A 15,260-nucleotide genomic window follows, 5' to 3' on the forward strand; every position below is an offset into this window, starting at 1 on the left:
AAATAAAAAGAAGAAAAGCATAAACACCAAAAGACCTTTGCAAAATATACCCACGTCCAATTTTCAAAGATAATTTTGCGTAGTGACTTGGTGTGGACCACAATGTGACCAAATTCTGTTTTGAAGAAGATATATTTCTGTAGTTGTTAAATAGATATTTTTTTGTTTGTTTGTTTTTACAAATGTATGCCCCAAAGTGATTTTTAAATTCCTTTCTAAATGTTGTTTTTTGTTTGGTTGGTTGTTTATTTCAAAAGTTACTGAGAAAAAAATATATACATTATTGTTTTGTTTATAATTGTTCAGCAGGTCACTGATTCTTCCAATTGATGCAAGCTCAAAGAGATTTATTTTTGCAAAGGAATTTAATTGAAATCCAATGAATTATTGGTCTAGGAGAGATTACACCTAACAAAACCACAGGGAAAACAATAAACAGTTGTTAATATTTGCAAAAGCTCGAACAGCTACCAAACTTCCTTGTAAATTCAGCTGTATTTGATAGTAGGTCTAAGTAGTAGCTAATAGGTCTAAGTAAATGTGAAGTGCTTTATGACCTAATCAGGAGTTTACCTGGTTCAGCTAAATGGATTAAAATACATGGGTAGAACAGACTTGGACAACAAGGACTAAGGCTGCCCCAATTAATTTTCTCTTAAAAACCTGTTCACATTTTTAAAACAATAGAAAGTACAATGGAAAATGTATTATCCTTTGATCCTTCATTTTTATGAAGTAATTTAACCAATTAAGCACAAAGACACTAAACAACTGGTCCTAGTAACTTACATTATGTATTCTTTATACATCTCTTTGAGGCATAATAATGCAACACAAGAATGATTTTGTTAAACTTTCTAGTTAATTTACCCAACACAATCAGCTCCAAATTGGTTTCAACTTCCAAACAACTTTAACATATTGATTGCTGAATGTATTACTGTCCTTTTTACTTACCAATCAGACCCCTTTTCATGCATATAAGAATAGACAGGCCATATTTTCACCAAGTTCAGGTAGATTACAAAATAATAAAAAATACAGTATAAAAAACATTTATAAGAAATCTTTAGACAAAATATATCATATCAATATGTACAAAAAACTAAGCTCTAATAAAATATCTAAAACAACTGATTTGTGGCAAACAGCTGAAATAAAGACACTGATACAATAAGCAATGGATAGTGAACAAAATATAGTCTGTTCAATTATGCATAAATATGCTGGTGGAAACATAGGCTTCTCCTTAACTATTGAGCTGAACTCAAGTACCTGATTTTATGCAGTGAAAATACAGCAAAAGACTTGTTTTGTTCTATATCTTGGAACCCCAGTTTCATCAACGAAGAGTCATCATTACACATAGCAAGAACACATTGTGACTTGTGATCATGTATACACCCTTCATCTTTTTTAAATTCATAACATTATAGTAAAAAGCACAGAAGACAAACAGCTTTTTGATTCTTTACATAAGTTTCTATGAAACATACTTTGTACAGAGGAGTGTATTACCAGTAAAATATGGCATTTAATAAACCAAGATATAGATCTACTGATGGAATATATCTGATGAATACTTCATAAGGTGCTTAATATGAATATCAATGGTGGAATGCTGGGACACGTCATCGTACTGTAAAAAAATGTTTTTTTTAAAGCTTCAAAATAGTCCTGTCAAGCTACCTTCTACAGGAAAAACACTAGACAAAAATACATACTAAATATGTACAACATATAAAATGCATTGGTGCTTCTTTCCAGAAGAAAGTTTAGAAGTCACAGTTTTTTTTCTTCTTTCTTTTACATAGACGCCATCTGTAGCAGCTGCCCCTTAAATTGTTGTGCATGATGGGAAAGATCCGTTACCCTGTCCACCATGTCCTGTACAGCTGCTGTGCTGGGGTAGTGCAGGGCGGCCATTTTGGTGGATGACACAATTGATTTTAGATGTTCGCACAGGATGTTGCTGCAGTTCATAACTTTATTCCTGATCTCCAAAGTGGATGTCTGTCTTGACAAGGTATCCCCAATAAACACGAGTTTGTGAGCACTGAGGATGACAAACTTGCTGTGAGCAACAAAGATCCGGGGAGGCTGGCCTGCACTAATGCAGCTGAAGAAGGCGTCAATGGCGTTCAGAAATGTAACAAAGTGGGTCTCGCACTGCTCAGAATAGAAGAAAAGCAACTGTTTGTCCTTAGCACACTGGCCACCGTTCATCTGGGGAATGTTCTGGGATGTGCTCCACATAGAAATGTCATTTTCTACAGGCTTGATAACCTCTTTCTCTAGCTGTTTGAACTGATTAAGCTGAAAAACAGATTTTTTTGTTTATTAGACACTATCTTAAAAACACAGACATGCTGTTTCCAGGCTGCAGGGAACGATACAGGCCATAATTGGGGTTAAGTTCAAAAATACATAAGTTCAAAAATAGGCTGGTTATACACTGCTAACTTGTGCCAGTTTCATAATGCGCATAGCTGAAGGTGCCACATTGCTGAATCCTTTCTACTGCCATTCTCTTACAATATCTTAGCAGAACTGCTCTACTGCCTATTGGATTTCTGATGGAGTATTCTGTTGTTTTTTTAAGCCTTGCATTGTGCTATTTTTATAGGTATCTGAAATGATGTTGTCCTTTCAAAAAAATATTTGGGATCTATTTTAAATACCTAAACTTTTATTCCAGACATTGTTTCAACCATGTCCTTAATAATTAAAACAAACCAATTTAACATCTGACCTGATGCTACAATTCTGAACAAACCCTGGCATATCTAAATACTGCATTTTTTATGGTAAATAAGATATGACATTTCTATTATCTGAAAATATGTCCTTACTGCTTTACTTGACTCTAAAGAGAAATGAAACATTTATGCTGCAACAAGCCTGTTGTCATATTTAATTTATTGCCACTTTATTTTAGGGGAAAAAATTGTAGCAGCAAGTGAATGTCTTTTTTAAACTGTGTGCACATGTATGTGGCCCATGACTGCTTAGTATTAGAAACATGCTGTCTATGGACAGGATTATTATATGTAGCTCAGGGACATCCAAAAAAAATATTTATTATCAAAAGATAAATCGACCATGAAAAGCACACCTGAAAGGGCATAACAAAGACGTGTCTGGAATGTAGCCGTGCCATACCTGTTCCTGTTCCAGCTGCACCTTGTTCTGTTTGATGATGTTCTCTTTCTCTAAAAGTTCTTTCTGTTGCCTCTCAAATTCCTCTTTTCCCTGTTGGAATGTATACATTGTGGTAATGAATGAGAAGGTCCTGTACTCGCAGCCTTTCTCTTAGTGATAAATTCCCTTCACAGGTGCACTGTCTCTTAGATCAGTATCAGAAAATACAAAGCTAAGGTTGCATTCATCACCCATTTTAAAATTAATATTACGATTACTATATGTAATACTTAAATACAATATCATCATTGTATAAGGCAGCCCTTTATAGAATGCAATAATGTGGTATGGTCATGGCTCCCATTTGCCTCCACTTGCCATTCCACTTGCACTTGAATTGTCGTTATAAACGATGAACATAAAATGATCTCTTACTGTGGCTCCTGATGAGCATTGTAAAGAGGGAGCAATGTACAAATTAAAATAAATGAACTGCCTAGTTTGTGTTTGCATGGGAATTGAACAGCAGCTAGGGTCCATAATCACACAGAAATCCCATCTACGTCAAGCTAGAACTATTTGGATGTTTCAAAGTTAGACAGTATCACCATGATACTCTAACCTACACCACCAGGACCATCAAAGAGAGAAGAAATGAATCAATGCTCCCTACCTGTAGATGAACGTAGTCATAATCTTCCATCCAGCTCTTCACACATTTCTCAGCGATGCTGTTTGACTTTTGGTCAGTATCAGCCAGACCAGACAAAGCCCTGCACTGGATGACTGTCTTGTCCTCTTTTCCCAGGTGTGGCTGTGGGCTGCTATAAATGTAGTCTTTTGAGTTTTTATCTTCAGCTCTGAGGTCATTGACACTATTCAAACCCAAGCCGGACGGGGACCTTTGAAACAGGAGCTCGCCGTTAGTGCTGACGGAGGATGCCAACTGCTTGACATCATCCGGAACTGTCCTTGCCACCATGACGAACCGGTCCAGGTCATCACATTTGTTGTGTGGCTTATTGGTAGCCAAGACGTTTAAGGACCAGCTCCAGCCATCCAGGGCATGGCTGGTTTGCGTGAGGATCTGGTTAGAATCCTCCAGTCTCTGAAGCTGCTTTTTAAGTTTGGTGTACAGGGGGAGGTCTGATAGGCCTGACGCATTGGCCGTCGCCCCTTTGCTGAAATTTAGAAAGTCGGTCAAGTTTTGCTTGACTTTGTCTACAGCTACATGAATCTCATTCGCATGCTTCTCCATATATTCGTAGGACCTCCAGTTGGGGGCCACGTAACCCACGAGCCCCGAGACAGACAACTCGATACTCTGCTGAAGCCAGGAAACCCTTTGGATGGCTGTGTCTAAGTCTAAAAGGAGTTTGTTCTCCTGTGTAGGGGTAGTGGAGATGGATGACTCTTTGGAGGTGGTGGAGGAGGTTGACATGTTGCTTCTTGTGCTTCCTGTGCTGGAGAAAGACAACCTGTTCATCCCATCGGTCACATCAAGGAAACCTTTAGAGTCTTGCAAAACCTGAGGAGGCACGTCATATATACCTTCTCCCTTCTCTGGGGCTAGCCTGTCTCCAGCAGCATTTTGCTTTCCAGGGAGTTGCATCCCTCGAGGAATATCGTACACATCTTTCTGGGCCGCAAGTTGGTGCCCAAGCAAGTGGGGGGGTGGGATGTCGTAGATGCCTTTGTTGTTGCATGGCACCATGTCAGAACTTGGTGGAAAATCATAGTTGGAATGTCCCTGTGGTTTAATGCTGGGAGGCGGTACATCATATACTCCTTCAGCTTTATTCCTCATTGGTGGAGGAAAATCGTAGTTACCCTCTCTTTGAAGGGGGGTGGAATACACCTAAAATAAATAAATATAAAACATATATATATATACACACACATTTTTTTAAATTTAGTAATCACCAATTATTTTTTATTATTTTCTCCCAATTTGCCATATCCAATTATTTTTAGGCTCAGCTCACAGTTACAAACCCCCATGCTGACTCGGGAGCGGTGAAGACGAACACACGCTGTCCTCCGAAGCGTGTGCCGTCAGCCAACTGCTTTTTTTCACACTGCAGACTCACCGTGCAGCCACCTCAGAGCTACAGCGTCGGAGGACAACGCAGCTCTGGGCAGCTTACAGGCAAGCCTGCTGGTGCCCGGCCAGACTACAGGGGTCGTTGGTGCGCAGTGAGCTGAGGACACCCTGGCCGACCTAAGCCCTCCCCCACCGGGCGGCGCTCAGACAATTGTGCGTCGCCCCCTGGGAGCTCCTGTCTACGGTAGGCAATAGAATAGCCTGGACTTGAACTGGCAATCTCCAGGCTATAGGGAGCATCCTGCACTCCACTCGGAGTGCCTTTACCAGATGCGCCACTTGGGAACCCAAAACCACTTGGGAGACCTTCATTTTTACCACACAGTCTATAAAAATAGGAATGAGAGTGAAAAAATATTTGGTGTTATTTGAAAATACCACTGACAAAACTAGTTATTTCAAAGTTATTTGCAGGTTAATGCTTACAGTTCTGAACCACTTCCAGATTGTTTTTCGGGCTTATTGTATTTATTTAAAGAAGCACCTATTACAGCCCCAGATCCCCTTCTCACACACCTTCTTGAATTTTGAACTATAACTGATAAAAAGAAGCAAATCTGCTTTTGCTACTGCATGTTTTTTTATTTGTTTTATTATTGTTATACATTGTTGTTGAAAATGCAGTAGCCAACAGTGCACTAGATATAGAACAGCTGTCGTTTTGGATGGTTGAACATTTGCATATAGCTGTGCGTAACTATAATAATATATAGATTTTATCTTGTATGTGTGAAGGTGTCTGCATCTATTGATCCGTGCATCTGTTTTTTTCTTAGATCCAAATATATAACATAACACGTATCTGTGGTTTAGTCTGCTTTCCATCTAATGACAAACTTTGGTTGTAGGTTTTAAAAAACACCAAAAAATTAGGACCTAAGTAAATAACAGATTCACTCAGATAGAACATTATTAGCCATTTCCTAACAACAAACGCTTATCTTTGCTCTTCACACTTTCGGAATGGTAGTTCAAAAAGCAAAAAACACATTTGACAATAATTCTCTCCTCTATTACCCTTCCCTGCTTTTACAAATACTCAAGTGAGTGGTGGGTGTTCAGTACATAGAGTGGGAGGCAATTTAAAGACCATTTAACACACCTTTGTCAACTCTATATTTGTAAAGAAATCGTTTGGTAGTGATTTATTTCAGTGAATGGCAGTTGTGTTTTAATCCACCTACCCCTTGTGTTGAAGGTGGGATATCATAGACTCCCTGAGCCCGAGGATCTCCCATCTGGCCAGGGGACATGGGGCCCTTTTGCATTGTTGGAGGGATGTCGTACACCTGCCAGATCAAAATGAACCCTCCAATTAACACAGAGAGTAAAATGTATTTTCAGGGGGTAAAATGCAACATTACCTTGAAGTCATGAGTAATCTTGATAAATACTGTACAATCTTTAATGGTAATTGGGTAGGCATTAAAAAAGAGCCATCCATTTTAACTGTAATGTTACTTTGAACTACTTTACAACCAGGTGTGTAGTGTCGAGGAGTCGGCAGGGAGCGCCGACCCCTCACTTCTTGAGCAGGGAGAGCACCGCTTGAATACTTCACGTGCAGAATATTGAACTTTTGCTCGTATTAATACATGTGTATAACCCATACAAATAAGAATACAATAGCCATAAGAAACCCTTCAGAGATAAATAATAAAAAAGTTTGAGTATAGCGTGCCTGGTCTAGAACAATGAGTAAGAGAGGTGAAGGGAACCTGTATCAACGCTGTGCTGAGGTGTCAGCGTTTTACAATTAGATGTAATAATTGGAACGGTTCTTATTTTTAAATGTCTTGCCGGTTTTATCATTAAATCGTGGTTTACATGACTACGAGGCACATACCGACATAAACCTGCTCATGGCTTTAAACCCCTACACGTCGTTTTTTCTGTTCATGGCTTGTGGTGTATAGATAAAAAGAATGGTTAAATGGTCATTCATTCTGGTACAGACTTGAGGTGAATATAAGTTTATTTTTATAGTAACATTAAATTTTAATTTAGTGCATATTTCAGAGTAAATTCATACATGACTCAGAAAGAGAACAGCGAGACAGTTGTGGACTTCCAAGTGGATCACACTTCAAAGAGAGGAACATACCCCTTGTGGTCGAATGGGCGGCACGTCATAAACATCCTGCTGACAGATCCTGGAGAGAGACTCATAGGCATAGCCCTGTCCAACCCGGACTGGGGTGACAACCTGTTTGTCAAAAACAAGGAAAAATGTCATTCAATTACAAAAATTATTTTCCCAACAATTACATTATCCCAAGTTGGCATAACTATACTCTAAGTTTACCAGCACAGAGAATATGAAATACTGTAAATACTTTTTATGTCCTCAACATTATTAAAAAAAACAAAAACAAAATTAAAAGTTAAAAGTGAGTCCCTGGCCAGTGTAAAATGACTCAATGATGTTTAATTCAGAACTATTTAATTTGGCCCCAACTTTGGGACCAAATTTTAAAAGTATAAACCTGAATTTAGGATGTGTGTAAGAGTTGACATCTATAGATGCAGGCCCTTATCAGGTTCAAGGGTACATACCAAAACTCCCCCAAAGAAGTTTTAATTCCCCTCTCTAAATTCTAAGTAAGCATGCATGTCTGCATAAATATCTCAGAATTACAAGCTCTGCAGTAAACATTTCCAAAGCTCGACAGTCTTAATCAGGTATAGTCCCTCATCTCACCCTCCCACGGTATTAGGTTCCCCTATCGTTAATCTTGATCATCTCCCAAGAGTATCTGCTTTGGGCATGTTTACAGGAAAATGCATGATCAACAACAGCAGTTAGATTTTCACTTTAAAAGAAATGGCAGAAGATTATTTTCTGTATAATTAAAGTAAAACAAGTCCTATTCTCGTCATTGTGCCCGGAAGGTTTATTTGGGACAAACATGAAAAAAGAAGAAAAAAAAAACAACTTTCAAGACCAGGCTTGACTCCCACAATTGTTGATGCTTATTAGTCAAACAAAAACAGCAGCCTTTTATACTTGGTCAGTTTAATTGTGTTTCTGAGAAACCAGAGACAAAAGTACAGCACCTGCTAATGACGTTGTTTATGACAGGGTTTCTTTTTTATCCAGACAAAGGTATCTTTGTTTTCTTACAATAACAACAAAATACATACCACAATGTACCCAGCCATTTTGTTCCTAAATAAGGAGTGTAGTATACATTATATTATACCTAGGGCTTCTGATTTTTTATTTTAACTGATAAAAAATGATAAAACAATAAAACACTGGAAATGGTTACTCAATTCACGTTGACTTCAGCCCTTCCCATAAAAAAAGAAGCCTACTACAAAAAATTGCAAAAAACAAAACTACCTTTCCCAGTGCTGCTGGGCAATGTCCCCCTTCCTGACTTGTATCTATCATTGATTAGATCTGAACACTTTAAACCCACCCAACTACTGAGTGGCACCAAATTCCAACATTTCTAGATTGTAACAAGATTACAATTAGGAACTTTGTTTGTGGGATTAGTTCCAGCTCTGGAGTGGCTCCGGTAGCTCTGCTCCAGCTCCAGGCTGGCTCCAGCAGCCCCTGCTTCAGCTCCGGAGCCACTCCTGAGCAGCTCCAACTGCTGCTCCAGCTGCTTTTAGCTAGTTCCGAGGGCAGTGTGCGCTTTTTGATAAAAAAAAAAAAAGTTGTGACATTTTTATATAGCTTGAAGTATTCCCTGAAAAAGTAACTTATTTCGGGCTTCGACCGGGCAAACCATGGTCTGCCCACTGCTTCTCGGGCAGAGTCCGAATCACTCCCTCTGTTCTTTCTGAGTAACAGGCAGACCTTCGGAACACAGAATTAACATGAGAAACCCCATTCACACTTGTGTATAAAAAGGACAGTATTATTAATAACGTAATAACAACCAATAATAATAATTATAATAATAATAAGGAGTTGAATTGAACTGTCCAGTCATAGAGATGGATGCAGTTACTGGGTGGAACATGAATGATTAGCTGATTCACGTTTGACAGTGTTTATAACAAGCGATCTAAGAGTTGGAGAGCATACCGAGTGGAGTGACAGAGTGCAAGTTAAGTACGTAATACATATCTAGATTTTAATAATTTATTTAAAGTCTTATATATCTCATTATATAATTTGATATAGTCATGTCGTCAATAAAAATACATTTTTAAATATATGCCTATTTTCTGAAACCGGAATTCCTGTGTAGTTTTATGAACGAGATGAGTGATGGAGTGAGTGAGTGTGAGTGAGTGAGTGAGTGAGTGAATAACGCTACTTGGGTAGACGGGTCAAACAAGCTCTTCATATCGTAGCTCTGTCTCTGTCCTTTAAACATAAAATAAAACATATTTGAGATTAGTTTCGGACATTGACCGGGCATTGTTGGGAACGCCTAGATCTACCCGGGCAAAACCCGGAATGAAAGATCTTTGTGATTCATTTTGGACTTTGCCAGGGCAATCCGCGAATCGCCCAGGCAATCCACGAATTGCCCAGTTTCGGGGTTTACCCATAACATATATATATATATATAAAACAGAAGATCTTGGTCATTTATTTACTTCTGGCTGTTAATAAAACTAGTCCAGATTAGGCTGCACACGAAACACTAGCTGCCAAATAGTGGTCTCTACACATATGTGAAGTTGCAATGGTAGGGACTGTTAAAACAATATGTGTTGTGTACTTTATGTTTTTACCTGAAATGCACACAAGATTTTTTTTAAACCGTAACTACTGTATGGCACGCTTTGTTTGGTAATTAACTCATGAGGGTAAAGGTCAGGCCTTTCTTAATTCTGGGATATTTTTCAGCTTTTATAGTGGTGCATATAATGACCGATAACATTTTGCAAATTAACAAATATTCAAATACATGTCTGAATCCTGAACAGATATCGGAACATAAGCATCCCATGTTCATTCCAGCAGTATAATAAATATGTTACATGGATAAAACCAGTGTTCTATAAATTACAGTACTGTATCTAGTACGTCTCAAGTTACTTATTACTATAATATACATTACACATTTAATTTAAAGGTCTGTCTGTCACACACTATATTGTGAACATGATACTGCCTTGACTTTGTACCAGTCTTCACCAAGCTTTTATTTCATTATTCAATCCTCGACTTCTTTGTACACTGGATTGCATTTGATTATAATCTTTCACTGACTGTCCTCTTACTGCGCGATTATGAGGACCCTCTCCTATATGCCTCCACTGGGTTTCATAAAAGGTAATGGCTGCAGATACCGGAATACATGATTCTTTTTGATCATTTTGGACGACCCCTTATATCAACAGAAATATTATGTACATTAAAGTACTTCTGAATTTACATTTAGGATACTTATTTATTTTGTGTTTGAACTGAATAATTCAGGAAGGAAATAGTGGAGCTGCTCCAGAACCTCAGCTCTGACTCCATGCTCCAGAGGACTCCAGTGTCTCAGCTACAGCATCCCAGGCCTCGGAGCCAGAGCATGGCCAACCCTACACAAAAACCCCAGAAGAATGTACTCGTGACCAGAAGGATTTCGTTGAATAAGACAGCAAAGGAAAGAAGGTACAATTGAAGTAAGCAAGTACAGTCAAGTTATTAAACATATTGTGACAGCATTTTGGAAAGCAACCGAAAACAATAATTTCATCCAGTATATAAAAAGCTAAAGCCCCCCCCCGCCCCCCCCCCCCAAAATAAGCACGAAAAAAATGAAATAAAAACCAAAAAACAGAAGCCCTAATTATCCCTCTTGAGATTATTCCTTCAATATCCAAGCTTTTTAACACAGTCAAAATAACTGGATTAATTGAACATGGCAGACAATTGGAAATCTATATGGAAATCTATCACAGTTTATCTTTAGTTTCAACTGAATAGCACAATATTATAAAGGAATGGTTTTAAAAAAATGCAACCATCACATTCAATTTTACTGCATTCATTCACTAACCTGAGAATTCTAGTTTATTAGAAAGAAGGCTTTAAAAAAAGAATTGCATGTTACTTAGGCCAAATAAATGTGTGGTTCGGGTTACCTAACCAACCCTATTTTTTCCACCCGACCCTAAATATTGTTTGCTGATAACAGGCTAAACTTTTCGCTATCAACCTGTGCGTGGCCATGTTTTCGCTCACGCGATTTTCCGGAAGCCGTGTATCAAACAAGACCTTCAGTTTAATAAAATGTTGGGGTCTGAGCAGCACGGCTGCAGCGTATCACCAAGTAGTTGTTTTGCACTACTGTTTATAAAATGCGACCCCATACCTGAAAAAAGAATTATAACCAGTGTTAGACTCGAGGGTGAAATGCCATTTTTCATGCTCCATCTTCATTGTTATTTATCTTCAATAGTAGCCTATTTTATTTTTCACCAATACTTCATCGTTTAATGTTCCTGACACATTTTTTCCTTGTATTGTGTCTCTGGCTAAACAGTAGCCTACTGAAATTGACAAGCAATATCGGGAACTGAAATTGACATGGCAACTGGTTTTTAAAGGGCGATTTTAGTTTTTTATCACATACCGGTAACACGTGTTGATTCACTTATGACATCTCTAAAATAAACTAAAGTACAAATTAATTACTAATTACTAAGTACAATAGCTGACCTTGTTTTTTTTTCCTTCCAAAACTGACAAACTAATCAACAGCACACAACAGGCACTGCCTCCATAATCGATCCTGCGTTCCGAGCAAGACCTCTCGATTTGCTGAAAATAATTGTGAAAGCTTATAAATACAAAGCGAAAGCTGTTTAATATCATATCAGTGTTTACAAATACCCCACACACCTGTTTTTATTAGGCTATAATATAAAGCCTTGCATTCTTTATTTTATTGCATACATATTGTCATGTTAATTTTGTATTTGTGACCTGAAATTTTGTCTTATTTTAAAGTCTTTTTTCTTTCTTTTTTTAATTTTATTGCTTGTTTCTTATTTCTGTGATCTGTGCTCGGCAGGCTGTGTTCTGCATCACCCAGTACTGTGCTGAGAAATCACAGGAAGCATCAACTTATTGATGTTCAGATCTGTGATGTTTTACTGTATATGAATACTAGTTCACTTTGACCCAGTCGATCATTTTTCATTTGTCAAAATTGAAATATGACATAGATTTAATTTTACTTCCAAATCTTTAAACAAAAGCTGTTTAGTGTCTAAACACAAGTACCATGATAATATTAATAATCAGGGGTTAATAACAGAAAACTAGTACTGATGTTAAGCCACATGCAAAGTGAAATTCATGCAATTTAATATGTTAATTTGAAAATGCACAAAATACCTCAACTTATGTAGGAGTTTTAAAGCTAAAACTCTGACTTGTTTCACTTAACTTTGTTAATTCATGACCACATCTGTTTTAAGTTATTTTCTGCATTCCATCAAGATTAAAATTATTGCAGATGTGTTATTTTTAATATGAGACTGTCATCTTGTTTCTTTTTCTCTTTTATCCCTCTGCTACAAAAATTACTTTATTTACAGCAGACGTTTTATGGCAAAAAATTCAGTGTAGAAAACAATTTACTGTCAGTCATTAAGCGACGCAAAAATGATGCTGCTATATTTAAGTCCCAGTGGTTTCACTGCTTAGAGCTACCTGCCTATAGCATAAAACAAGGCAGTCGGAAAGTTTATTAATGAAGATGCACCCTCAAAATGAGACTGAGCCAGCTGTGAGGTGGAGAAAGGGGTGGGACAATTATTATTATTTATTCCTTAGCAGACACCCTTATCCAGGGCGACTTACAATTGTTACAAGATATCACATTTTTTTTACATACAATTACACATTTATACAGTTGGTTTTTTTACTGGAGCAATCTAGGTAAAGTACCTTGCTCAAGGATACAGCAGCAGTGTCCCCCACCTGGGATTGAACCCACAACCGTCTGGTCCAGAGCCCTAACCACTACTCCACACTGCTGCCATGAATGAAGCAAGATGACAGTGTAACTAATGAAAGTACAACAGGGGTACCTATTGGCAATGTATTGTAAACTATCACTTGCCACTTTTACCATGAGCACACTACTTGTTTGGGAAATTACAAAAAATAAAAATAAATTGTACCTACCTATCTATCCTATTTTTTTCCTCAGCATAACCCGAACCATACATATTTTTTATTTGGCCTTACTAAAAAAATTCAAATTTCAACAAAATGAAGCCAGACAGCAGAATACATTAATGTCATGCATGGTTTTACTTGATTATATGGAACTTGAAACTCACTGCTGGGTTATGATAATAATTATAAAGTCGGTGGCTTGCGTCCTCTCCCAAATTCCACTTGTCATATTCACTATTCAGCCAGCCAAGATGGGTTGCTGCACCGCAAATCTGACACATGGACAAGTGAAAGACAACCCAGACACTTCTGTCTCCAAAAAGTAAAGTGTTAAAACAAATGCCTAGCTTGCCAAATTAAAAACACAAGTACAGACTCCCCAAACTGCCATCAAGCTTCCTTTTTTTCCATTCTTAAGAGTGGAGACTATAGCACTCTAGCAGACTGGACAATGTGAGCAATGCTGTTCTTTAGTACTCATCGAGAAGTGATGGAACAGGGCCATGCGCCCATACAGCTCACAGTACTAGGAAACAGTTCCTAAATGCCTGGAAAATAGAACCATACGGTCTTCTTTTAAACACACAAGCATCCACACACCTGCTTTATAGAACAGATGCCATCCGTCGATGAGGTAGATCCTTACCAGATAAAAGTTTCCAAAAGTCAAAATACCTTATCATATTAAAATACCGTACTGTACAGAAATAAATCTGTAGTCAGGGGAAATACAGGCTATTGTTTGGGTATTCTTAAAAAAAGAAGAAGTGACCTAAACGTATTAAAAATAAACTTTCTATCTTACTGGCTTAAGATTGAATAGTTTAGCGCCGTTTAAAACAGTATTAGAATGTCCTTAAAAAAATTTGGAACCAAAGCATAAGTCTACTAAAGCAGAATACTGTATACAGCACTCCCAACATTCTTACCATACGGAATCATATGTCCAACATTCCAGAGATCTAATGACCTACAGGCTTTAACCTGAAGACACAGGCACATTAACCATATCCAAAAAAAGGCAGAGTTTGTGAATCGGTTTCCTGGGGAACATCAATGAGCTACAAAGGCTGTTTCTGTTTTCATGAGTATCCGTGACCATCTGTTTTCTTAAAAACCAAACCGTACATTCCAAACCACTCATCTTGCTTGTTTATGTCTTTGCAGAGACCAGCATTCCTCTGTCCTGTCACTATGCCTGGCTGTCCTATTTGTGAAGCTAAAGATTAGCCTGTTACTTAATGGAAACGGAGCGAGCCAGCCCCTGTGGAAAATTGGCATTGCCAGCCTGTCCTTTATTTAACCATTTATTAAATCTCTGCAGTAGTAGCAGGTGCTACAGTATCATTGTAGTTCGGACATCCCATTTTTTTGTGCAGTCCTTCCAGTCAAACAAACGTTCAGTCATTTATAGAATGACAATGGTACTAGCTATCAAAGTCATAACATTGCTGTAGTCCTTTCAGAATTCTGTAAGGAACTTGTATATGTTTTCTCTTTGTGTAATGAGAGTGAAGCACAACATGGCTCCTAGTTACCAAGCCTTGAGGAAAACGAACAGGAAAGGTGAAGCCCCTCCTAATTTTTTTCACTGAAAAGCATGTCAATATTGATTCCACACATGAGAAAAAAAAAATTACTATTGCAGAGCCTGTGAGCCCAGGTGTTAAAGCAGTTTTACTGCTGGGCTGTCCTTTTAGAAGCCTTTGTTCTGACTCCATACATGTTCGATTTCTGCAAGTGTAGGTGGTAGTTGCAGACTTTTCTATTATCTAATAGAGGATTCAGTTATGACTAGGTGCCAGCATTTCCATAAAGAAACTTTCACGCACCTCTAACAAACAAGCTGTTGTATTTCCTCCTCACATCCACAAATTACACCATCATGGGAAACCATTCCCTAACCTTTCTCAGCATCTA

At 38.0% G+C, this 15,260-nt stretch overlaps 1 protein-coding gene across 1 annotated transcript in view; it reads right to left on the reverse strand.

Moving 5' to 3' along the window:
• Positions 1-346: 346 nt before the first annotated feature.
• Positions 347-15,260, reverse strand: part of LOC117399463 (enhancer of filamentation 1-like) — a 34,462-nt gene continuing 19,548 nt past the window's right edge. Inside the window, exons 3-7 of the mRNA XM_033998662.3 lie at positions 7,350-7,451; positions 6,430-6,534; positions 3,815-4,999; positions 3,163-3,252; positions 347-2,316 (exon numbers count right to left, since the gene is read on the reverse strand). Of these exons, the coding sequence (XP_033854553.1) occupies positions 1,807-2,316; positions 3,163-3,252; positions 3,815-4,999; positions 6,430-6,534; positions 7,350-7,451 (1,992 nt within the window). The 3' untranslated portion in view covers positions 347-1,806. The remainder of the gene's footprint in view (positions 2,317-3,162; positions 3,253-3,814; positions 5,000-6,429; positions 6,535-7,349; positions 7,452-15,260) is intronic.

This window comes from Acipenser ruthenus, chromosome 4, assembly GCF_902713425.1.
Source record: "Acipenser ruthenus chromosome 4, fAciRut3.2 maternal haplotype, whole genome shotgun sequence".
Classification (NCBI taxonomy): domain Eukaryota; kingdom Metazoa; phylum Chordata; class Actinopteri; order Acipenseriformes; family Acipenseridae; genus Acipenser; species Acipenser ruthenus.